We start from the raw sequence: 27,565 nt of genomic DNA, 5'->3' as shown, positions 1-27,565 counted from the left end.
TTTAGGTCAGAAGTTAGTAATACAAGTCATTCTAAGTTACTTCCTTTTTATCGAAAGATATTATGTGTTAATCTCTTAAATAGTAAACATGGATTTATAAGGGACAATTTGTTGAAAAAATTATAAAACAATGCTGAAAATAAACATAGAGGGAACTTACATTGCCGACTTAACATTATGGTGGTTGTTTACATCGTGGATGGCACAATTCATTGCAGTTGGTATGTATCAAAACATATTTGACAGTTAATCCTTAACTTTTTGTTTGAATACAAATTCTTCGATTGATCTTTCAAGCCAATCTACATATATGTATGTTAAATTTATCTCTTAAAAGGCAATCAATTTATTGTGTGTTAACGAGGATGTACAATATACTTATTATCTTCTAAATCATTGTTGCTACGTATAATATTCTTGCTTTTGGAAGGCGATTCGATTCTTTAACGAAGAATGAAAATAGCTATATATATACGGAATCATGAAAATCATATGCACCAGAAATTTAGGGGGTAATATTAAATAACATAAATACCTTTAAAAGATAAGTGAAGAAGTTAAATCAAAAGATATGTGTTCAGGTTGTCAATGTATATTTGTTCCGCCTTACAGAAGTTCTGTTTGGAAATTTGTTATAAAAATACCATAATATACCAACAAATATTTTATACCCTTAATGCCGTAAGGAACACTGTAATATTTGTCCCAGTAAACTGAATAATATTATAGAAAATTTATTTAAAACTTCTATTTCATGTCAAAGTGAAGTTAAAAGTAATATATACGACTATAACATTCGCACAATTTTTCCATAAGAAGGAATATTATGAAGTCTTCCGTTGTGTGATGAAATATATAACACTAAACGATGTCGTCTGGATTATGGATAATTTTTTCTTTAATTCCTAACATAAACTGATGATAATTACTAGCTAGAAAAAAGCTTCTCTTAACTTTTCTTCTGCTATCATTCTGAACTGCATGGCATTTAAAAGAATATTTATTTTTCTCTTCGCGTAATCTAATCGGTTTCAATAAACATTCAAGTTATTCATATCGTATTTCAATAATTTGCATTTTACATTACCGGAAATCTAAATCATAAAAATTACTTGATAATTGATAACCTTGTAACACACCTTCTAGTACTGATAATAAATAGAATATTTCAAAAAGAAAAGTTTTAAGTATTGACTTTTTTTTATCATAGTTAAACTATGATACGCATAAGTGGTAAACAATTAAAATAAAAGCCAACATGTAACATAAGTGATAACAGTTAAGTTTTACCAAAGACATATACATATATATATAAGGCGTCTGCGCAATGCTAGGCGCTGTTGTCGTAGAAGTGAGAAGTGAAAAGTGAAAAGTACAGGTTCCAGCCCCACTCGGGGAGGAAGTAAAGAATCAGATACTCTAAAATTTTAGGTTGATTTATATATATATATATATACAATTTACAGACGTTTCTGTATTTAATTCTACCTAGACAGCTAGTTTCTCCCTTCCTGTTTAGCTATATGATTAATATCAATAATTACCTTTAGGGTTGCATGTATAATGTTTAGCAATGCTTGTATCAAATAATGATTACATGTTTTGCAGTGCCATATCAATCATTCTATTCAAAAGTAAACAAATTCGGCGTTTTTACGAGTTTCTTTCAAATTGTTAAAAAAATATAAACCCTGCATGTTTATTGACACATTTCAAATAATTTACACTGTTAATTTGGTTATAATATTGTTTACATATTTCAGTATCAAATATTTAGTTGCATATTTGAGGACAAAGTCCTGTCAAATGTTTAATTGTACATTTTCTTGTAAACAATAAATTATGGTCCAGTTAATGGACTGTTTTACGACAAAAATTACCCACCTGACTGAGCTAATGAAATACTGTGATGGATTTCATTATCCATAAAACGGTGTGTTAAGGTCAAACAAGGCAAATTATTTACATCTTACATGTTGCTAATATCAGTTTAAATAAACACTTTAATTAGTTTTAGGTCGTATCGACAGTTTACCAAATTTAATTTCCTGAATGCAATTTAATGCATGACATATATCATTTTCAACCAATAAACATTAACTGAACATTTTGTAGATAACCTCCAAATATAAATTTCACTTGCAATTTTCTCTCTATCAGCTGGTTGTCCTGTGGGAACTTTTGGATATTTATGCTCCTACACATGCCACTGTGCCTTTGATACACCATGTGATGCTGAGACAGGAGCCTGTTTTGATGAATGCGCACCTAGATTTACAGGAAAACCATACTGCCAATTGGGTAAATGAATAAACACTTAATGAAAACATCGACTTTTATAATAATAAAAGCTAAACATAACAAATTATCAAAAACTACTTGGTTAATCGATTTGCAGGGTAAAGTCTTAAATACACATGGGAACACACTATATCATCTTTTATTTTTAGTATCTGATAAAGTTTTTGTTGGTTTTACTTTTAACTAGTAAGTATCTTATGACTATGCATTGTTCAATAGAAAAACAATACATACATGACAAACATAAATCTTCTTTTTAAATTGTTACATAAAACATCATTGCATAAATGATGAATAATTTTAACAAAGAAATGCTTGTTAGCTTTTTTCCATCTTCGTATTACTAGAATATAACAATGAAGATAATTTCTGCTTATGTCATTGGACTTTTATATTAAAATAATGACGACAGGTAGAAATGAATGCACATCATTTGTAATAAAAAAAAACAAATATACCGCATGTGCTGTATTTGAATAGGTTTTCTTGACTAAAAGTAGTCGGTAACTCCCAGAGACAAATGTTTGGAAAGTAAAGGATGTATAAATACATCGAAAGCTGGAACCAAACGAACATAAAGAATTGTTTGAAATAAAGGATACCTTTAATACAATTCGGTTTGCTTCATATTTTGACAGATATCTTAGTAGAAAATTTCGACGAGGGTCTGTTGAAAACTGAACTTTACGACAGGAGATTACTTAATTTTCTCATTTTAAAGTTTCGATTTGTATGAAACAACGAACATTCCAGTTGCACATACATATGGTGTATATATCTTTCATTTGATGAAATACCCCCAGGGATTGCGTTTACTGTCATTCTTTTTCTTGATAGAGATTTGCTGCTTACTGGGAGGTAACTGACAAATCGGGTTTACGGTTTACATATAAAATGAATTAATCTCTTCGAAAGTTAGTGAGGGCGCCATCATGACCGTTTTAGAACATCTGTATCATAGTTGACCAAGGCTATGTCCCCTTGTCGCCACAATCCCTACCTCCTTTCTTCATTTTTAACATCATCGAATGCAATTTTTTTGTCTGATTTTTTATTTGCCATGCCCAAACCGACTGGTGGATCAGGAACTGCTTACCCTTACGGAGCACCTGATTTATCCCCGATTGCTGGTTGGGTTTGCGTTGTTCAATGTTAAGTTTTCTTCTAAAAGTTTAGCGGACTGTTTTTTATCTGCTATTTTAGTGCCCTTTGGTTATAGCGTATACGGCTTTACTTGTGGTATTATATTGCCATCTAGTAATCTTTTACCTTTTTTAGCTTTGAAAAAAATGTACATGTATAAATCAATGCTTTTAGTTTTAACAATGAATGACAAATAATATTATCTTGAACAGAAAATATAGCAAAAGGAAAACCTACCTATCAAGAAACGTCAATCACAGACAATTCGGCATTAGCTGTAGATGGAAATAGGAACCAAACAGGGGCAGATAATTCTTGTTCCTGGTCTGTTAATTTTAGATATCCATTTAGAACTCTGTGGAGAGTTGATTTACAAGATGTTTACAGCGTAAACAAAGTAAAAGTCTTCTTCAGAAATGACTGTAAGTAGAATATGTGATATTATTATTTTATTATTGCTAGAAAATATATCTTACTATCACGACTACATGATGGATGTTTGAACCTGTATGATGCACATACAAATCGTCTTTGTTCAAAAATAGCAAATGAAATGATATCCGTGCTGCTCGGACAATACGCTATTTTGGAATAGCCTTCATCTGGTACGGTCCACAGGAAAACTTGGGAAAGCAAAATTTTATTACGTTTGAGATAATAACAACCACCAGACTTTGTTTCTGTTTGTTCAGTTTTCATTTTGAAGCCGTCATAGTAAACCATATGAATTGTCAATAGTATTTATGTGGTCTAATAGCATTTATTTCGAAATTCCTTATGGGATATGTAAAACAAAATAAAAGTTTCAACCAACCGGTGATTTACTTTTACTATACTTGCGACTGTTAACGACTGTTAATGTCGTTTTCCTTAACGTAAATGTACAGACGATAAAAAGTATACTGCATACTGTTTTCGACAAAACAAGATGTTTATTGGATGTTATTTATCAATAATGTTAGTTTATATTTCACCAAAATGATATTACAGCCAATGTGAGTTCTTCAAGAAGAACAGGTGCCCGTGTTTACGTCACAACAACAGAGGAGTTTCACTTGGAACCAGTATGTTATACCAGTCATATGAAGGTACATAACCTAACTACGACAAAAGGATTGATAGTTGATAAAAGTGTACGTCTATCAAGTAAAAACTTCATTCCTAAAGTAGTGGCACATTTCTAAAACAATCATTTATATTTAGTTAACAGCCCCATAGAACTAATTCTATTTGATCCTTATTCCTCGTTAGTTTAGTTCATATAACTACTCTGGAGTAAAATTTCATTGCATTAGTTCAATTACCAGCTGTCCCGGAACTGAGTAAGCTATAATTAAAGCATCTTTATAAGATGTTATGTAATAAAAGGATACCGTGATTTTAGTTATATAAAAATCAATAAAATTCCTCAAATAATGCTTATATTTTGCATTGTCTGAAATTCCAAAATGTCATTTTTTTTAAACATATTTTTTATGCAAATAAAGCTTCTTAAATTTTTCTTTATCAAACGTGTTTCAGTTAAGCTGCTTCATGAAAGCAAATAGCCTTATCATTCACTAACTAAATAGAACCAAATGAATTAGGATGGAGTTTCAAACAGGGTTGAGGTTGAAGTTGAATTGAGGTTGAAGTTGAATTATTTTTAATGTCAATGTACAGGAAACTCAGAGACAGGAGACAGGTTTTAAATACTACTAAACATCTTCATTACAAATACACGTATCAACAAGTGTTGATTGCAAAGATTTAAAAAATCTATTATAGTAAATGAATTATAATGAATATGCTTTCTTGAAGTACAATTGATAAAGACAGAGACAATTTGGAGTCAAATAAAGTACAAGAGGTATGGCAGTTTGGTCTTAGTGTATTTGACACAGAATCGCCCGAATAGAGCAGATTCAGCCACTCAAGCAAATGTTGTGGTGTAACCTAGACATGTCTTAGAAATTACACAATACACAATAGTAGTAGTAGTAGTAGTAGTAGTAGTAGTAGTAGTAGTAGTGGTAGTAGTGGTAGTAGTAGTAGTAGTAGTAGTAGTAGTAGTAGTAGTAGTAGTGGTAGAAGTAGTAGTAGTGGTAGTAGTAGTAGTAGTAGTAGTAGTAGTAGAATCATATAGTATTAATATGTTTTACATAGTGCATGGACAATCTATTTCACTACCTTCTATTTGAAATGGAAAATAATTTAAAAAACATTAGTTTTTAATTGTTTTAATATTGAGTTTTCTCTTTTATCTTCGTAATTTAACTGAACATCATTACTAGGCTTTACAGTGAATATATAATGCATTGCATGTGATTTTATTGATTTTATGATACCGTCCAATACCAGTTATATTTTCGTGAGAAATACTAAGTTACAAGTTAAAGAAGCATATTTGATGACCTCATGTGCATTTCGAAAGTTTATTTCTCGACAACGTTGCTTAAACCGAAGAGTTAGGGTCAATGAAAGAAACACATAATTCGTTTCTATGTATACATTGTTGTAGAATGCAGTTTTGATATCAAATTACAATTTATACATGTTTTAGTAAACGTAAGCTTTAAAAGACACCCACAACCAACATTTTATTTATACCTGGAATACAGAACAAGGCTATATACTTCCTCCCACAGAATGTTGGTGTTGGTTAATATGTCCTTTAAATTAATTTGTAGGTTAAATTCTAAAATTTGATTCGTTTTGATTCATCTAAAAGCATCAATTATTTGGTTTCATGTTAAAGAATACGACATATAGTATTACAACCTCAAAGTAAATTCATAAAGCTGTGTAACTAAAATTGAGTAAAGATTGAAACACAAAATATGACCCTGGTGTTGAAATGAATTCAGGGGAAATTGACCCACTCCTTTTTGAAATATCAATGTAGCATATATTGAATAGGAAAGGATCTATAATAAGTCTTTAAGTTGTGAAAAGGGATTTAACCTTTCAAACAGTTTTCTATAATGTTAATGTAAATTATAAGAAAAGAAGGAAAAGAGAAGAGAAACAATTAACAGAGGCGGATTCAGGCGGGGGCGTGGCGGGCGTGCACCCCCCCCCCCCCCCCAAAAAAAAATGTGCAAAGCATGGGTTGTCCTCAGCTTAATAAAGAATATTTCGATAATTTTACCTCAAAAAAATTTTCGCCTCGCTCCGTTCCGCAAAAATTTAAGTTTGCGCCCCGCTAACCTAAAATCCTGGATCCGTCCCTGATTAAATCAAAGAATAAAAAGATTTTTAATTTGTTACACAGACATATCCACATTTATCGTACATTAAGGTACAACATAAATGATATATATCGGGAATACATGTTAGCTGTTAATTTTAGGGCGACGTATTTTTTAATCCTCCATCAATATTAGAACTAAAGAACTGTACACACAGGGGACAATTTGTCACAGTTTATAACCAACGTCCAGTCGTCGATTCCTCAAATTGTCCAAAGACGTCTTACTCGTGCTGGGCTAACCTGGAGTTATGTGAAGTAGAAGTCTATGGTAAATATGTACACTGTACTTATATAGAAGCTTGTAGATGTGACAGACGAAGATATTTACTTAACACTTTACATTTTCCCGTAAAAAACTCAGTCAAATCGGCAATTTCTAATTTATCTAAATGTATAAACAATAGAAATAACCAGTACTAATTTTAAACGAAATGTTCTATTGGTAAAATTTTATTTATATAAATGATTCTTTTTCCCCATACTTTTATACAACATAATTATATGTTCTCTTTCAAATATTTTTTCTGTATTTATTTCTTGTCGCGTTTCATTTTTTAATTTATGTTCATATTCGTTTTACCATTAATAGTATGAAATTGATGTTACAGTTTGTTCTTATGGAACGTTTGGAGAAAACTGTGACAAATTCTGTCATTGTAAAGGAGGAACATGTGATCAAAGAACTGGTCTCTGTCCTGGTCGTTGCTTGTCTGGATGGATTGGCTCTGAATGTGATATGGGTATGTTTTGTCATTCATGTATTTCCATTGAATGAGTTATTGTTGTCTGACTTCAAAGATTCATTTATGTATGGTAGCATCCATTGCGTTGGAATGTGAATAATTTTCATCGTCGGTAAATTGCAAAAGTAATAGCTTTTAAAAAGCTTGTTATTGAATTGTTGCTTTTCTAAAAAGCTTGGTATTGGACAAATTATAGCTTTTCTAAAAGTTGGTTTTTGACAAGTTATAGCTTTTCTAAAAAAAAATCTTGCAAATAGAAAAACTTGTAAAAAGCTTGAAATAGGACAAGAAAAGCTTTTAATGAAAAGACGACAGTCTCAAATCTGATTATATTCTGGCATTAAAGTGTCGTCCATTCATGATAATCACTGTTGTATATAAATTGTAGAGGAATTACAAAACAAAGACAAGACAAACGGCTGATAAATTTTTTAAGGTTTTAAATTTGTTTGGGGTGATGTATTATATAAACCTTGAAACGGAGGTAATTTTTATATACCTGGCGTTTTAAATCTTCTCTCAATTTGGTTGAAATTTGATACTTGGTCACCTTTTCATCAGACATACATGATTTATTTCCATTTTGTCGTTTTTATCGAGTTAGACTCCACAGTTCCTGTTTCTATATACAGCATTTATTGAGTCAATATCGGACTCTTGGTGAAAAGTAGTGCAGTTTTATCATTAAAGAATGCATTAATATATTTCAAACGGTTAGGTTTTTCTTGACTTGAAGCCAAAACCACAAAAATATTGTTGTATATATCATATTTACCAGAATTCCGTATTCCGTATTCTATTTCTAATTTTCTTAGAAATGTTAGGTTAACCATGATTCCATATTCTATACAGAATTTTCCGTAGCAATGCATTTATATACTTTTAAAAGGTTAGGCAACAGGGTTTATCTTTGACTAAATTAAGAAACCCATACCAAAGCGCTAATAAGTGTTTAGTAACTGTATTATACATATTACATATTACAAAGTCCAAAGAAACACAAACAAAATACAAACAAACAAATAAACCAAATAAAAAGGTAAAAAACTGATAGTTACCGTATTGTAATTATATCAGGTGCATCACCATCCCTAGAACAATTTAAAAAAAAGGGTATATTTTGCTGAGGACTGTAGGATATGAATATTACTTTCAAATACCGCTTCTTTATCGTAGCATGTACCAATGGAACATATGGAGAAAATTGTGACACATTGTGTGGAAAATGTATAAATGGGGAGGCATGTGACGTCATCACAGGGAAATGTCTGAACGGATGCGAAGCAGGTTGGAAAGGAGCCAAATGTACAAAACGTAAGTCAATAAGTTATAAAAAAAACTAGGTTATTTATATCATATAATACATAAATATAGAAACTTTATTAACATCTGGTCTTGAAAATTATTTTGCATGAGAATAAACTTGTTTTTTAAAACAAATTCTGTTCATCAATATGAAACATATTCATTCCTCACATGCACATTGGTTCAATAATTGTTGAAAATGTGTAAAATGGTGGTAAAAATAAGTTGCTAAAACAGTTTTTCTTTTATAATAATTACACTGTAGATAAATGTGCATTTTGTAGACATAATGGATATTGACTTCTAATCTGCAACTGCATATATGCATCATGTACCCTTAACATGTAATTGCATATTTACAGAATAACTTGTAATTGTATATTTACAGCATAACATGTAATTGCATATTTATATTATATCATGTTATTGCATATTTACATCATAACATGTAATTTCATATTTATATAAAAACATATAATTGCATATTTACATCATAACATGTTATTGCATATTTACATCACAATATGTTATTGAATATCTACATCATAACATGTAATATCATAATTACATCATAACATGTAATTGTATATTTACATCATAACATGCTATTGCATATTTACATCATAACATGTTATATCATATTTACATCATAACATGTTATTGTATATTTACATCATAACATGTAATTGTATATTTATATCATAACATGTAATTGTATATTTACATCATAACATGTAATTGTATATTTACATCATAACATGTAATTGTATATTTACATCATAACATGTAATTATCTATTTACAGCATGTCCACAGTATACGTATGGCTTTAATTGTTCAGGTGCTTGCTTTAACTGTGCTAATTTAACAGATTGTGACAAGAAAACAGGAATTTGTCCACTTGGATGTGCCAAAGGTTTCTTTGGCAGTCAATGTAGTAATAGTATGTGATTAAAATCAAATATCTTTATGTCATGAAGCATGAATATTAACATACAAACTTAGTGTTGCAATTGCATCATAGAATGTATCTCAAGTTTAATGTCATTTGGTATCTTAATTTGGTATCTTAATATGAAAACTTTAAAGCTGATTATACATGAAATTTCATTGGCAAAAATATCATAATAATTCTTAATAATTTAAACAATTAAGTGCAACAGAAGATAACTAATATTAGATTTAAATTTATTATATAACTAAAGCTATTACAACAAATACTACTGATATTTAAAGTATGCAAGTTGTGAAACTGAATTTCATATGTACCTGTTAAGCAAGTCTACATAAGTTTTATGCATTACATGTATTAGTTTAATCAGAACACGTTAATTGTTTTTAATAGAGTGTCCAGCTGGCAGCTATGGAAAAACATGTCAATTACAATGTGGAAGATGTGCTGGTGGGGAAACATGTAATTCACATACTGGAGAATGTCCTAGATTTTGTGAGCCAGGTTATGCTATGCCACTATGTCAAGGACGTAAGCACATAAAACTTCATACATTATTTCTTAAGCTATGAAATCCACTTACATCAAGTAGAACTTATAGAAAAAAGAGAGGGCATATATGAATAACCCTGTCGTAACCCAATGTTTCTATATTTTGTTGGTGTTGAATTGGCGTTACTATGGTTCACATATTAATTTTTTTCGCTCATAGATTAGTTCAATAAGTTCGCCTCATCATAATACATATCAATAGTCTGTCATGATTTTGTATTTTGTTATTTACATTTATGCTAATTTTGTTTAGTATGTGTATGTTTTCAGTCATTATAGTCGAAATATTTTTTGTAGCATGTCCAGTTGGATCATTTGGAGAAAATTGTTCTATAGCATGTGGTAATTGCAGAAATTATGATCCTTGTAATCATATTACTGGGGAATGCACAAGGGGATGTGGTCCTGGTTGGAGTGGCCTACATTGTGTTACACGTGAGTATACCCTGTTAGATATATGTTCGATTGCATGTCGGTGTTTATGTTACTTAGTAAGTCATCTAGTTCCTGTAGTATTATTCTAAACAATATTCATTCAATACGCTGTAATTTGCAAAAATATATTATGAAAATTGTCCAATGCTTCAGTACAATTGACATTTGTATAGTTTTATTTTATAACTTTGAAGTTACATACTTCTAATATGCAATTGACAAAAAATATACACTGAAATATAAGATTATTATGTTATTGATGATATACATGACTCTTCAAGAATTGTATGTATTTTATTTTCATATTTCACACAGCGTGTAAGCACGGATATTGGGGTTATGATTGCGCAAAAGAATGTAGAACATGTAGTGATGAACATTGTGACCACGTGACTGGTATCTGTATACACGACTGTAAACCAGGGTACCAAGATCCGAAATGTGACAGGAGTAAGAGTCTTTTTAAATAACAAATTCGTCGTTATGTATTCATCAATATGTATTTCAACATAATACTTATTAAAACAATACAGAGCATATAGAGTAACTGTTATGCATTTTGACATGATGTGACATACATTGACTAATATGAATTTGTTTCTTAATATTTCATTTTCAATTAAAGAATAATAATATTTCCGCGATTTTATTTTAATCGCGAAAAATATGTAATTTTGCCACCTTACGGTATGTAAAGACTATAAACTAAGAAAAACTATCATCTGAAATATTAATTATATAGTTCTACCTAAATAACAAAAAGGGATAAATAAGGAACAACTAGAGACATCATTTAGAATATTAATTTATATTTCATTTAAGAATGTCCATCTGGACTTTATGGTAGTGGTTGTACACAAATTTGTGGACAGTGTGCGGACCATGCATCATGTGATTCAATAATGGGACACTGTCCAACGGAATGCAGTTCCGGCTGGAGAGGAACTCATTGTAATATACGTAAGTGTCGTTTATAAAACACACATTATATACCTTTATACCCCAAAAAATTATAATACCCTTATACCCAAATAAAATTGTAACTTGTATCAGAATTCTCTAGTATGGGCACATGACAATGAGATGTGTTGATGCTTTCATTCACTATATTAATAATACCTGTTCGACACATATACCAATACATATATGTAATTACACTTATTACTATTGAAAAATAAAGCAAGCTTAAAATCAAATTAAACAAATAAAAAATCGTCTGGTAAACTAAACAACAGAATGCTCATTTAATTAAGATCATATAGTATTTTTCAAATATTGTACGATTATTTCAGCCTGTTCGGAAGGATTCTATGGCGATGACTGTAAAGATAGGTGTGGCCATTGTCATAATAAAACAGCATGTGACCCAGTCTCAGGAAAATGTCAAATTGGATGCCAAGATGGCTATCATGGACTGCAATGTAAGATACAGTTATACATAAATATGAATGTCATGACAAAAAGTATATTTTTATTTGTTTTATAAAAGCACTTCAGCAATTCTTTGATTTTTGTTTTTATGCCCCACCTACGATAGTAGAGGTGCATTATGTTTTTCGGTCTTTGCGTCCGTTCGTCCGTCTGTCCCGCTTGTCCCCACATTGTGTTTTAGTGCTATGATAAATTTCCACTATTTCTAACAATTGGATCTAGGTTTGCCCTAGTTTTAGTTTTTGTTGTTTGTATGCGTATCCACATCAGCCCCCTCCTGTTTCGTTGATTTTGATATGTATCTTAACCGTATTGACATCTGAATTTTGTATTTCAATTGCCTTTTAACAAAGAGTCTTGTTAGCTATTTTAAAATTCCATTTGCGTATAATTCATTACAGGTAGAGCTGTAAACAGTAGTGGAGTAGTGATGTCCGGTGGCGTCATTGGTTGTTTGGTTGGTGTTGTTGTAGTTATAGCATTAATAGTTGTAACTTGTTCATTAAGGTAGATAACTATATTCTTATATACAATTAGATTAAACTAGAAAACAAACAAAACGAAAAATAAATAAAACGAACTGATATTAAATGATATCTATACATACTATGGACACTTAGTAAATTACTATTAAAAGAGATACAAGGCATTTTCGGCGTGTAGCAGTCAAATATCAGCGAATATTAGCTCTCTTAATCATTGATTGCGTTTATTGTATTGACATGAACATAAATTTCATTTTATATTACAGACACTACATGACAAAAAGATCAAGAAAAGCTGATAAACAAATGAATGTCGTTTACAATAATGCAGGACACATAAGTGCAGGTATTCAAAATTTAATATCATTTTTGTTTTATTAGAATCGGATAAAAAGTAAGGGTTATTTAATCCAACTTACGCAGAAGTGTATCGTAAAGATAAATCTTGTACAGTATCTACATATGTACTTATACATATATTAGTCTTTTGAATTTGTGTTGGTGCGTTGTTCTGATGAAGATCAATCAAGAGAAGCACTGAGTTTTACTGTAAATTTGATTTTCTGTTGGTTGATTGGTCAGTACTGTCAATATCAAGGTTTTTTTCCTTCAGGTCGGTAATCCACTTGCGGACTATAAGTCCTCAAGGGTTGAATCTGCCTTGTAGCCAGTGCATTAGCAAATCTTTGATCTTGTACATTAGAAAACAAACGATCGAGAAGATAAAAGCCCAATTTCTGAAAAGGCAGCCAACATTGCATTAAATTTGCAACTTTAATATCATTAAAGTCATGTCCATGCGCATTACAATCGTTTGTGAAATAATCTTTGTTAATATATGTTGGTCATTCTCATTTTGCTTAGTTCCTTCTCTTATCTATTCTAACATCGGACTCGGACTTCTTTTAAACTTAAGTTTTACTGTGCGTATTGCTGTGTGTTTGTTTATTCCACTGTGGCTAAGGTTAAGGGGAGGATTGAGATCTCTCAAAACATGTTTAACCCGGTGCATTTTGGTGCCTATCCTAAGTCAGAAACCTCTACCCTTTATTAATCTTGTGCGTTTTTTTAATTTGGTTAATTTTTATGTTTTGGAGTTAAGTGTGGTGTTCATTTCGCTGAAGTAGTATATTATTGTTGTTTAGGAGCCAGATGAAGCCCTCCTCCTGGTGCGGGATTTTCTCGCTGCGTTGAAGACCCATTGGTGGATTTGGGATGTTTTCTGCTCTGAGTTGTTTTCTCTGTGATACATTCTTCTTTTCCATTATCTATTTTATTCACCATGTACACTCTAGACTCAAATTTCGGAAGTCTTAAATATAAAAAGTTTGAGAGAATAAAAACGAAAATATCATAAAAAAAGACATAAAAACGTGTAAGGTCATTTTTGCCAGAGGGACTTGAATCCTTAATTTTGATTAACTATATAGATTAAAAGGTATTATTTAAATTATGCCACCGTCAACGTACTGGACTTGTGATCAATAGTTCACCAGGAGCATTATAGATCCAGTTGTAGTAAAAAATCTATGAAACTTATTTCCTTGTGCACACCATAAAAACCTTCATCTGGAACATTCAGGACCAAAAGTTTGGAAAGTCCATCATTGTAAATACAAAGTATGTCCATATGGTTTTCGGGAAGCCCTTTTGTTCATAGAAGCAATGAGTATAACGTTTAAATAATACTTTCTGAACGTTAATGTCATTTATGTAAAATAGTTTTACAAGATGCATAGCAACTGATCCCTGCTTTTAAATTATAATTAGAAAACGAACCAGAAGTACAGCTAGAAATTACAAATGGTGATATGGACAATGATTATTACAACGTTGGTAGGGAGGCCCGTGGCATCCCTGTTTCTAGTATGAAAGAATATTTACGTAGAATTGAAAGTGATTCTTCTAGATACAAGAACGAATTTGAGGTAAATTAATATATATCTAAGCATAGAATTTGTTCATGATTAAAACTGTATATGTCAGAGTGTAAGAAATAGTAGTGTATTTGTAGTATTATCACCTGTTTCATCTGTATTACTGCACAGCTCGTAAATTTTGTCTCCTGCCGTATAAGTTTATAGGATTCTTTTTAAATAAGCCTTGCTATTGCTAATCTAATCATTTGTTCTCAAATATGGGATTGAACAGCATATAGAAAAAAAACAGGAATATCTCCAGGATGCAATCAAAAACCCAAAGTGGAAGATACATGTGAACATACAACACAATTTTTTACAAACTAAGTAGAATTGAACAATGTGTCCATTCGAAATTGTTTTGGGTTTCAGAATATGTTTCAAATAATACAAATGTTTATAATTATGCTAGACAAGACAACACAAGAATCGTCAGTGGCGCTACGATAAAAAAAGATAGCCAATGTTTCCAATGATTGTTACAATTGTTACATGTTTTGAACAGTAAATTTCAGAAAACTACTGCATCTATATGTCCACTATTCTTGCAGGCTAGTATATTTTCATATATCTTATATTAATTTTCAGGAGTTACGTAATGATGTTCCTATTTATCCACACTTGGCAGGACAAAAAGCAGAAAACAAAGCTAAAAACCGTTTTCTAACAACGTTTCCATGTAAGTATGGTTAAAGCATTTGCATTTAAAACATATCTTTTATTTTCTAGTATTCATCCCTATAATGTTTGAACTTACCTTATCATAATACATACACAATAATTGGCAACATTTATAACAACCGTGTGTATGTCGGTTTTTTTTTCCAGAGAAGTCTAATGTTGTTGATTGATGTAATCTATTGCATTTTGCGTTATAACTGATGAATCTGTTTTTCCTTTTAGTTTTGTTTTACAAGTACTATAAATCTGAAACTAATTTCTGTTATTTACGAAACTGTTGATGTATAATATACTTTAATAGCAAAATATATCACATAGCAAAGACGTAAAGCATTGTATATTTTGATTTTTGAACAATTAATTCATAGTTCATGCAAGACTACGCCATTCTAACATAATATTCCTGCCTGTTAGATTTAAAATTGATATTGAGTCTCAATAGTGAAAAAAGGAATCCTTATTCTCTTTAATTTTTCATTATATCACTTTCAAATATCGTTTAACTCAACTGTGTCTGTTTTAGATGACCATTCCAGAGTAGCTTTAAAACCATTGCAAGGTGAAGCTGAATCAGATTACATTAATGCCAACTTTATTGATGTAAGTTAAATTATATTAACAAGGTATTTTAATAAATTATCAATTAGATCCCTCAAGAATTACTAACAATGCATATTTCAACGCATGCTGAAAGTCTATTATGCAAAGTTTATCTAGGGCGTTGTTATCTATTCTCCGTATGCTATTACTGTTTATATGCCCCCGTAAGCATAAGTTTGCCTCCAAAACTTTTGCACATTAACGGCAATTGGTAGTATAGAAACAAGCAATTAACGTAGCATAAATAGAACATCTTACCTTGATTTCATTTGTCTCGACAATATCATATTCACTTACACCTGAGATTAAGTACTAAGTTGACTCTGTCTATTCTATCTATATTGTAATCAGAGCTAGTAGACTGAGTTAATTTGTTTTTAATTTTAGATACATCCATGTAAACTTATTGATCCTATTCTGAAAGGTTAACAATCTATCATTTAAGTAATTTATCGGCACTAACACTATTTAGTTTTTTATAATAAATCAAACCATAATATAATATGTCTTGCTATATAGTTGGGAACACTTATAGTCCCAAATAGTTCACCTATTGAAAAAGATACAGCTGTGCGTAGGAACTATTTTGTTTAAAATATGTACTATTTTCTTGCATGTTCTTTCCGACCGGGCCCGAATTAGTGGTTCTATACCTGAAGAGCCGATACAATAAAAAAAGACCAAAACGTAAAGCCAAACCCGGACAAGGAATCAGAGCTATATATGAGAGAAATACATTCCTTAGTTTAATACGATTGATCTTGAAAGTTTATAACATACACATTCTAATAAGATCATATTCGTATTTTCATGCCAGTACTGATGATATCTCGGTGACTAGCAGTCCACCAGAAACGGTTTCGACACAGTACCAAACGTTTAGATATTTTAATTGTAGAATATTTAGAAAAGTTCAATTTCATTGACATTTTACATTTTGACATTGTATATTATTTTCATATTCATCATTCCATAGACTAAAATTTAAGACTTTTAAATACACCTTCCGCAAAGAAAAAGAATAAAATTACAAATATTTGCAATATGTAAAAAAGGAAAGGAAAAGGCATGGAAAAAATTTAAATATAAATAATACGTATAGAGTATAGCTTCAATTTTGGAGGGGGATGATAAGAACGTTACTAATTTTACTGCACCAGATGCGCATTTCGACAATTAATGCTTCTTTAGTGATGCTCGAGGTTGAATATTTGAAAGCCTATAACCTAATAAAATCATTGAAGGGCCGATACAACCAAAAAGGACACAAAATCATTAATGCATTTCCAAACCCACAGAAAAATCTCAGCTCTTTTTTGTCGTCATTTAAAAAAAACCATCCGATTTGTTTTATTCTATTTCAGAGTGTTGAATCAAGAAAAGTATATATAGCAGCTCAAGGTATAATGTTCATTTCATCAAATCTGCTCGATTATTTGTACAAACAGTGCTTACATATGTACTCCTTATGATGAGACAACAAAAGATCGATAAATTATTTCATTTGTTATATATTTGAAGAAAGAAAATAAAAGCTTTTTTTTTTGTATTTCTTTTTTGAAAAAAAAATAAAAGCTTTTTTTTTTGTATTTCTATTTTAATACCAACGCCGGAGAAAATAGCATTTGGAAGAAACTAAAAACAAACCAATGCATTAATTAAAAGGAAACAATTAATTCAAAAGAATTTCTAAACTTTAGGTCCCAATCGTTTGACTGTTCGTGATTTTTGGAGAATGATTTGGCAGGAGAAAGTTGGACTGGTGGTAATGCTGGCAAATGTTTATGAAGATGGAAAGGTAAATACGGTCTTTATAATTCATTCATACAAAATCCAAGAAAAGGTATACATATTATCAAAAATGTGCATTATTATGAAAACACAAAATAATCCTCATTAAGGTTAAATGAAAAGTCGACTTTGGTTATAAGTTCAGTAACAGTAATTCATGAGTGGTATTAACTGAAAATCATTTAACAGATATGATCACTCAGCTAATACTTTTAAAGTACCTATATACGTTGGATAATTCTTATTTCTGGGAAACATTTGGAATGCATAGTATATGTTGTGGACTATACTATATCTTAAACGACTAAAGCAACTAAAACAAGATTGATTGATTTGTGCTTGCTTGACGTGCAAAATAATTACGAAAAACAAACTGAATAAAATATTCTTTATTACAGGTTAAATGCGAGAAATACTGGCCTGAAACTAAGCCATTGAGGTACTGTGAGGTCTTGATATCATTGGATGACTGCAAAGAATTGAGCACGTATACTGTACGACATATGACTGTCGGTAATGTAAAGGTAAGTACAACCAGTACTGTGAAAAACAGAAAATACCAAAGAGGCAATCAAAAATCATATAGACAATAATATGGCCCCAACAAAACAAGGAAAAAGACAAACAACAGTCTACAAAACACTGCACAGAAATCTAAATACAGAACAACACGAAGTCAAGAAAACCGGTGGTGATCTTAGTTGCTCTGGAAGAGTAAGAAAATCAGCTCTTCTAGTGACACCGGCTTGTTGCTCATCGCAAGTAAACGTTAAATTATAAGTCGCATTCGGAGATGTCACAATCGAGGAAAATGGGACAGAATTATGGCTATGACAATTGGAACATATCCGCGGCCATCTGGGACATAGATGTTTAACAACGGTCAACCAAACTCATGATGATATCCGTAAAACTTCCAAAAGGATGACCTCAACTTTACCCCTGGAACTCAGGTTCTGTTGGCATATTACTACTTAGAAATGGAAAGTGTTTCGAAAGCTGAATACAGCTCTGTTGTCGTAATTGTTAGCTTTTTAACTGATATTAAAGGTATTTTTCGAGATGTTAGTAAAGTTAAGTCAAGATATGAAGCATTGTATCCTTTATTTCAAGTTTAATGGGATAAATGCGTTCAACCTTCTTCCATCCTGTTGTTGGTTAACTACCGCGATATTTGAACGTTCTAATGTCCATTGAGTATGATTTCTTATTAACTCTTACGATAAACATATTCGTCAGATTCTTAATATTTTTTTATGACAGAAAATAACATATAAAGCTTAAATGTTTATATATTGTACGACTTGTCTTTGGTGTTTGTTTATATATAGACAGCAGTAGTTTACCGATATTCAAGTATCATAAACCTATGAAGGAAGTTACAAATCAAGGTTCCCTCAAAAAAGACTTAGTGAATCTCATTATCCCACAATCAGGAATAGAGTGTTCTGGTATCTCAAGATCTATGACCGCACACACATGTTGCTAGTGAGATGATACACAGACACATTTATCGGTCAACCAGTTCGTGAAAGTGACCGCAAAACTGAAAATTTCAGTCGTTGTTCTATATAACTCTGTTTATACGATAAGACAGATGGTATGTTACAATCGTGAAATGGGAAGATGACAATTTGAAAGTTGAAATCATTAAATTTGTCATAGATTTTAGTTTGAAATCTCGCATCTGTGTCAATGTTTAGGAAAAGATCAAGATATAAGGCATACATTCTTGTTTGGGTTGTATCCTTAATCTCTAGTTCTCTGTGATAAATGAGATGTAAGCGCTCTCTGAAATATGGGTTATTGCGTCAAAGGCCACCATCAATACATCTGAAAGTGAAATAAAAAAAAAAATTGCCAGATGCTTTTTCTTTTTGTCTTTGATAACGTTATGTGTTTATTCTATTTCATATAGGTATAAAAACAAGTCGACAAGTAGGAGTGAACAATTAGAACCCATTGGAATACCGACTGTCTGTTGAATAACAATCCCCCTAACTACAAAAATATGTTGCCGATCAAAATGTTTGACATTTTGCTGATATTTTCTTCGTTTTATTTATTGTTTGAATAGTGTGGTTCTTCGCAAAGAAAGATTGTTCATTGCCTGAAACAAGAAATAGGGAACGGAGTAGTTGATCTTTTAATTGAACATGGCGAAAAGAAATGTAAAGCATAGACAAATCATTAGTCTTGATATTACTGCAAAATAGTAAAGATTGTTATTTGAAGGTTTTTGGAGTAGATCTTCAGAATCAAAAGCTAATTGACACCTGGTATTTGTGGGATTCCAGTTTTGCTTTCTTTGATTAGGAGTTTTGCAGTTAAAAACATGTTGTTTAAGGATTTGTCTGCTTGGACATTAACATATTTGTCGTGAAGAGATGTTAAGGCATTAAATTACCTTGGGTTCTTGAGTTTCTTGAAATGGTTAAATATCGTTGTCTTCATTGTACATCATAGATTTTGAATGCGATTCCGAATAGCTATAGTCCATTCAAAAGTGTCCAGTATTGGTTCATCTGGTATGCTCTTTATCATTTGTTTTTGAATAGTTCTCAACTGCATTCGTCAGTGACAAGAATTTCCTCTGCTTGTTGATTGGCTGAAAATTCGATATTAATCTGTTAGGAATATGATGAGTAACACCGAACACTGCATATAACTGCTAGGAATGTGAAGAGTATCATTGGCACTATGGTGTATTGATGGAATTAGATAATTATACATATCTTAAAGAAATATTATAAGATGTGAGACTGTTTGTAATGTCACGCATCATTGTGGTACTGTATTTATCAGGAATATGTGTGTACAACCAGGAAAACATTTTTCTTTCTTTTTTTGGGCAAGAATAAAGGGAAAATGACATGATATTTCTTACATAGGCGGATCCAGGTTTGGGGGGGGGGGGGGGGCTGGGGTGCCCGGGCCCCCCTTTCGTAGGAAAAATTTGGTTGACTTTATAGGGAATCACTGAAGCATAACTGTAGAGGGCCCCCTCTTATGGCAGTCAGTGCCCGACCCCCCCCCCCCCCCCCTCCCCAACCCCCCCCCACCCCTTATCAAAAGTTCTGGATCAGCCACTGTCTTATGACGAATAAAAACATTTAATTCGGTGGGGATGTAAATAGATTCACAAGTTTGTGCAAAGTCGTGTATGCAATTTTAAATTCGTCTTTATTTTGTTAAATTCAAGAGTAAAGAAACAACTTGAAAGTAGAATTTATGATTTTTTTTGTCCGTTATAATATGTTATTTGTTGAAATTCTTTGGCATCTATGTTCATCAATGCAAATAAATTAGCGTTTTTCGATATTTTAAAAAGGATTTCGCTCTAACTGGTGCTAGGAACCATCTTGAAGTTGCATTGAAGTGTGAACTTTTGCTCCATGATAAAGACTAAATGCACGGCTCTTTTCGTTTGGAGTTTTTAGAGCGTGTTTGTATTTTATATGATGAATTGCAACATTATTTTTTTTATATTCCTTTGTAATGTTGTATCTGTAAATTCAGTGATATTGACAACATCGTTATGTAGAAATATATATGTATTACTGTTGCAGACGTCAGAGACACGGAAGGTCATACAGTTTCATTTCACTGGATGGCCAGATCACGGTGTACCAGATACCATGGAACTTGTGGAGTTCCATAGAAAAGTCATGTCTACAAACTCTCCTCAAAGGGGGCCACTACTTGTACATTGCAGGTAATTTTCTTATAAATTGTTCTTTAGTCAGATAAAACAATAATACATACAGAATTGTATAACTTCAATGATTTAGCAGTGTATAACTCTTCAATGCTATTTATTTTTTATCAACGTTAAATCAGTTCATGACATTCATTTGTCGGCTAATTTGGCTTTTAAAAATTTTATAAATACTTAAAATGGTTCCTCTGATTTATAATGTATTTTTAATACGTTTTCCCCTGGTTGAAGTTAAATGAAAAAAATAAATAGGTAATCAAACAAATAAAATTTATATACACTTTTGAACCCTGTTGGTTTTATTAAAAAAAAAGTGACAGACATATTTTCTTTAAACAACTATTAATATGTACTACTCATTGCGCATATTTCAGTGCTGGAGTCGGTAGAACAGGCACGTTTATCGGCTTGGACGCTCTGTTTAAATATGGTACGAAATCTACACATGTGGACATTCATAACTTTGTTCGAAAAATGAGAGAATGTAGGATGACCATGGTTCAAAACGTCGTAAGTATTTATTTTACCTGAATTGATGAAATTATAGTGATAAAGCATCTTTTCAAGAAAAAATCACTCTTTATTTTGTATACTTATCTTACCTTACAATATATTTTTTCCATTCTTGCCCTAATCTTGCTTATTTCTGATGATATAATTACAACATGTAGAGGAAAATTCTTTGAATTTAGTTTCTTAAAAATGCAAATTCGGTTGTGAAATCTTTTTACTTGTTACACAGGAACAATACAGACTTCTACATGTGGCTTTGTTGGAAGCTTTCAATTATAGACACACGTCAATTAATCGAACAGATTTCTCTAAAAAGTACGAAGAAATCAAACATGATAACAAACATCTTCTTAAGGAGGAGTTCAAGGTAAACATTATTATTGTTATGTCACATTGATATTAAAGTTGGCGAAACGATTTACAAATTTGTTAAAATATATTAAAGGCTGTGCTCCCTGTATTTGTACAGATTCTTCTTTTTTTATTTTTTTATATGATTAATTTTGGAATTTCCCCATTCCAAAAATACAGACTTTGCAATGTTTGCTTATATTATTTGGAGACGGCAGGGCGACACTTCAACTTATATTTATTCATCCTTACAGAAATTACTCTGAAAACTTTCTTATTAACAATGCTGTATAATATCTGTTCCTGTTGGAACAAAAAGTATATGCCCTTTATTTCATCAAGCACAAAACTGTAATAGTCATTACAATAGGAATAGTATTCCAGAATATGCCTTTTACTATATAGGGACTTATATATCATGACAAAACACATCTTACTTGAATGACTCACACATTTTATAATGTTATGTAATTACTACTATTTAGCAAAACTGCTTAATTTACTGCAGTGGACTTATTCCATGCTATTTACTTTATGTATATCTTTTTTCAGCAACTGACGGACATTAAACCGAGTCATTCTAATTCCGAATGCAGCACTTCTCTCTGTCAAGACAATATTCAGAAAAACAGAGCCTTAGATGTTTTACCAGGTAAGCATCCAATGATCATTTTTAGTAGAGTTTCGTTCATAAGAGTTTCTCGTTTTTCGTTTTTTATATAGATTAGACCGTTGGTTTTCACCTTTGAATGGTTTTACACTAGTAATTTTTGGGGCCCTTTATAGCTTGCTGTTCGGTGTGAGCTTAGGCTCCGTGTTGAAGACCGTACTTTGACCTATAATGGTTTACTTTAATAAATTTTAACTTGGATGGAGATTTGTCTCATTGGCACTCATACCACATCTTCTTATATCTATTTACATGATTATGAAGAAAATGAAAACAACATGTTATATATTTCATGCATCCGAATAGTTATCAAAGGTACCAGGATTATAATTTAATACGCCAGACGCGCGTTTAGTCTTCCTAAGACTCATCAGTGACGCTCAGATCTAAATAGTTATAAAGCCAAACCAGTACAAAGTTGAAGAGCATTGAGGACCCAAAATTCCAAAAAGTTGTGCCAAATACGGCTAAGGTAATTTATTCCTAGGATAAGAAAGTCCTTAGATTTACGAAAAATTTAAAGTTTTGTCAACAGGAAATTTACTAAAATGACCATATAATTGATATTCATGTCAACACCGAAGTGCTGACTACTGGGCTGGTGATACCCTCGGGGACGAAACGTCCACCAGCAGTGGCATCGACCCAGGGTATAAATAGGTATCAAATGCTTTTCTGGATTTACCTTTATCAGGAACGCTCAAAGCTGAATATTTGAAAGTCAGTGATGTATAAGAACCGGAACAGTTCAAGAGCTATTTGACCAAAAAGGACATAAAAGAATTGCCAAATCAGTCTAAGGTCAACCTTGCCTGAAGGAGTTGAAACCTTAGTTTCTTTATAATTTCGAAAAGATCGTGTTTATTTTGATAAAAAAGTACATTTATTTTTAACTAAATTACAAACTTTGTAGTACCAAACAGAATTTATTAAAGACCAGATTTGTCATCCAGGTTTAAAAGATACTTTATGGGAAATCTCTCAATCAGAGTTAGACGTAGTAACATCTTTAATTTTTATAATCCTAATCATTTGTGTCAATGAGCCATAATCGTCTTCCATCATAGAACACATACAATTAAGAAGATGTGGTATGATTCCCAATGAGACAACTCTCCATCAGAGATTAAATGACGTAGACGTAATCGAGTTCAATGGAAGAACACAATTTTCTCTTCTGCAGAGATATGTAATAGAATATGAGGGTTATTTCAAAGTAATATATTTCTGTGGCATTCGAATTCTGCTATAACTTGGAACAGACTTATGAAAACAACATTGCGTTTGTTCATCTGTGTTAAAAATAAGATCGTTAGAAAGCGAAAACAAATGAAATCGGATACTATTGTTTTTATTTCATTTGCTAAAAGAGTTTGTCTTTTTGTTTAGTTGACAGGTATCGACCATTTCTGAGCACTCATATACATGGCACAAATGATTATATAAATGGTATTATTTTACCTGTAAGTATTCTTAAATCAATTACAATATAAATAGCAGGGATGCTAATGAAAATCAACGCTTGTTGAATTTTGGTGTAAAAATACATCTGTATTTCATATGATATACATATGCTACTACTTTTGAAGAAAAATATAGTTTAGTGATAAAAAAAATGCTACAGTTAATACTTTTGGGGTAGTTTCGATAAAGGCACAAAAAGGAGTGAAAAGGGTTATGTTTGATTTATTACGTGTATTGTTCCTTTATTTCCTTTTCCAGGGTAACATCATATGCTCGATAAATTATTTGTTTTTATAAATAATGATTCTTTTATCTTATTTCATTTGCAGTCCTATTCGAGAGGTGGAAATTATATAGTTACACAGACACCGCTTGTTAACACTGTTGTAGATTTTTGGAGATTATTATTTGACCATGAATGTAAAACTATTGTATCATTAAACCTCTTAGATGAAGAACAGGAAGTAAGTATATAACCTATAAGTAGACTACAAATAAGTCACATTCCATTCTTCCCTAAAAAAAATGTGTTTACTCTGAAAGCACCATATAAAATTAAATCAAGTGCTCTGAAATCCGTTATGCGTTTTGTCCAGTCATGTCTTAATACAAATACAACCTTAATATGCTCTATATAAACATCGTGATTCTTGGTTCTGTCTTAAGAGTAAGATATTTTTTTATTTTGACTAGCATTCATTCCATCTTTAAAATCTTAGTTCCTACACATTTTCGTGAACACAGGAGATATCGAGCATAGCACAGAAATATTTCCATTACTTAAAACTTGCTGGACCATAATCCTTAGCCATTTTCTTGAGATAAGTAAATAGATACCAACAAATATCAACATTTTGAAGACGGTCTTGATCTTTTAATAATGTCTATAAGACAAGTGTAACTGTATTTCATTAAAGTCGAGATTTGCTCATTAACTGGATTTTTTCTGATATCAAGCTGACATTCTGCTATTTGTTTTGAATTGCAAATCTTCATATTGATTTATTCTTCAGGAAACTGGCGTATGGTGGCCATCTGAGGGAGAATCTGTTTCATATGGACCTTTGAAGATAAAAACTGAATCTGTTTCCGATATACATGACAGTTTTACTCAAAGAACATTTTCAATGTTAAAAAGAGTAAGTTCTTTTGTTTTGCTACTGAATAAAAGATAATACCAACAGGTTTTTTTTAATGTTTTTTTATATATTTGTATATTCTGATTCAATATTGTAATTGTTCAGTTTGTCAAGTAATTTGCATGCATGTAGTCACTTCTTCAGAATACTAAATAACTAAAAGCAAAACAAAATTGTCTAAAATTTGAGAGTTTCAAAACAGATCCAATAGGTGGTTATCATTTTTCTAAAAGAAGGAACATTTGGCTGTAAACTAAAAGAGTATTGTGTTATCAAATAGTGAACGTTTATGCTTGTAGGCGTTCTACATATTTCTCAATCATGATATTAAGATCGTTTTAATAAAATTAACTTGGAGATCAACCTTTCAGATATTTTTTAGACAGCATCGCTAACTAGACTGAGGTAGGAAGCATATCATAAGACCATAATGAAGTTCTTGGTAGCAGTTGTTTTCAAACCCTATTGTTGAAGTATATTTTGGGTAAGATTTTGGATTTAATGGGATTATTCTTTTTATATTTTCAGAATTATGGTGACCCAAGAACTGTGCGGTCATTCCATTTTACGAAGTGGCCTGTTAAATCGAAACTACCGATATCTAAACACTCACTGCTATCCCTTCTAGATACAGTTGAGAGGTGGAAAAATGAAATTGGCTCGGACACAGTCGTGGTTCAGTGCATGTAAGTTTTTATACTATTTTGTCTTATTACTTTGAACATTAGCTATAACAAACATTTCGACCGTACAATTCTACCACATAAATCCGTTTATTGTAGAAATAAGGGAGAAGATACCAAGGGGTCAGAAACCATAAGCAACATCATGGCTGAAACAAACAAAAATAAAGACGAAAAGACTAAAATCACTCCACACTACACAGAAAAACACCTGGAGAGGGAGTATAAGGCACACTTCCACACAGAGAAATGTTGAAATGATGAAAAAATAGAAAATTTAAATACCAAATTAACTTATAAAATTTAGTAAAATGCACTTACACATATGATACATTGCAGAAACCATACCGTTTTGCTTGCATGTAAAATAAAAAGCCTAAAAATTTTCCCTTGCCAGCACAGCCACCTCTACTGGAGAAAATATTCTGCCACAACCAATGTGTAGTATACTAAATTTACTCAAAAACTATTTTTCATTTACAAGCAGACGACTGATTTTCTATTTTGAGATGGAGCTAGATCCGACTTTACATTGTTGATGATTATTCATCGTTTTTATGCCAGAAATAGAAACAAATGATATCTAGATCAACGACATCTAAAGTAATAGACATTGAATTATCTTTATACTTTAAATTACCTCTTTTCAGGAATGGCGCGAATTGCAGTGGATTGTATTGTGGCATTAGTCTTATTCTTGACAATCTTCGCTTAAAACAAGAAGTTGATGTTTATCATGCAGTTCAGAAGATACAATCAAGACGCGAACAGTTCATAAATTCATCTGTAAGTCTTGCCTGTATTCACGTGCCTGTATTAAAAAAAAACAAATATTTTTTCAAAGATACAATTCAATTTTGGTGAAGACTTTTTCCTTACTGGATTTATTTACTTATTTAAATGATATTTCGTGAGTAAATAATTATAGTCTGTTCCCTTTTTCTAAAATATATTAACAGCTTTCATATCTGACATGTAAACCCAATTTTTATATTTGATTTTAGGAACAGTACGAATATTTGTACGAGATTGTTTCGGAATACATAAATTCCAGAGACATTTATGGAAACTTGGAATGAAATCCGGTGACATTTCACAAACTGAAATCCAGAGCCCGAAAGAACAACAGCATTGTAACCAGTAACCTGTAATCATCAATCAAACATATTTTTGTTGAAGTGCTTTTTGGCAAATCACGTTGGTACTTTTTAGAAGGACACATGATTATTGTATTTATAAAGTGCAGTTATTTGTTTCTTTAAAGTAAAAGCCTTGTATTTTACTACGAGTTTTTTATTGTTATATGTATAGATACTGTGATTAAAGATATGTTGTATTTGTGACCCAAAGGAACAATAGGGTCGACTATAAATAAACTGATGATCTCTTTAAAACAATTGGTAGACATCAATCATTCTGTTGACATACCTGTTATTAAAATTAAATTATTTTTTTCAA

The 27,565-nt window shown here is 31.5% G+C and overlaps 1 protein-coding gene across 1 annotated transcript; it reads left to right on the top strand.

Moving 5' to 3' along the window:
- Window positions 1-101: 101 nt before the first annotated feature.
- On the top strand, window positions 102-27,565 carry LOC127706695 (receptor-type tyrosine-protein phosphatase alpha-like). The gene is made up of 31 exons (XM_052211357.1): window positions 102-221; window positions 2,161-2,301; window positions 3,657-3,866; window positions 4,435-4,532; window positions 6,776-6,944; window positions 7,285-7,416; window positions 8,596-8,733; window positions 9,529-9,666; window positions 10,069-10,206; window positions 10,525-10,662; window positions 10,978-11,112; window positions 11,485-11,622; window positions 11,955-12,083; window positions 12,495-12,600; window positions 12,845-12,924; window positions 14,349-14,506; window positions 15,086-15,176; window positions 15,702-15,778; window positions 17,143-17,179; window positions 17,479-17,576; window positions 17,968-18,093; window positions 21,139-21,284; window positions 21,662-21,797; window positions 22,030-22,167; window positions 22,704-22,803; window positions 24,211-24,284; window positions 24,615-24,749; window positions 25,299-25,424; window positions 25,953-26,110; window positions 26,758-26,893; window positions 27,112-27,565. Exons 1-31 carry the CDS (start codon window positions 131-133, stop codon window positions 27,184-27,186), a joined length of 3,792 nt encoding a protein of 1,263 aa, XP_052067317.1. The 5' UTR covers window positions 102-130; the 3' UTR covers window positions 27,187-27,565.

The sequence above is a fragment of the Mytilus californianus genome, unplaced genomic scaffold, assembly GCF_021869535.1.
Source record: "Mytilus californianus isolate M0D057914Y unplaced genomic scaffold, xbMytCali1.0.p SCAF_1, whole genome shotgun sequence".
Taxonomy (NCBI): Eukaryota; Metazoa; Mollusca; class Bivalvia; order Mytilida; family Mytilidae; genus Mytilus; species Mytilus californianus.
The sequence above is the reverse complement of the archived record's forward strand: the minus strand, read 5'-3'. Positions and strand labels throughout refer to the sequence as shown.

Excerpts from the sequence above, each read along its gene's own strand:
- LOC127706695 (XM_052211357.1), top strand. The coding sequence starts at position 131 with ATGCTGAAAATAAACATAGAGGGAACTTACATTGCCGACTTAACATTA. Across the intron at positions 15,177-15,701 it reads TTTTCTAACAACGTTTCCAT|ATGACCATTCCAGAGTAGCT; the intron begins GTAAGTATGGTT and ends TGTCTGTTTTAG. Across the intron at positions 25,425-25,952 it reads CATTTTCAATGTTAAAAAGA|AATTATGGTGACCCAAGAAC; the intron begins GTAAGTTCTTTT and ends TTATATTTTCAG.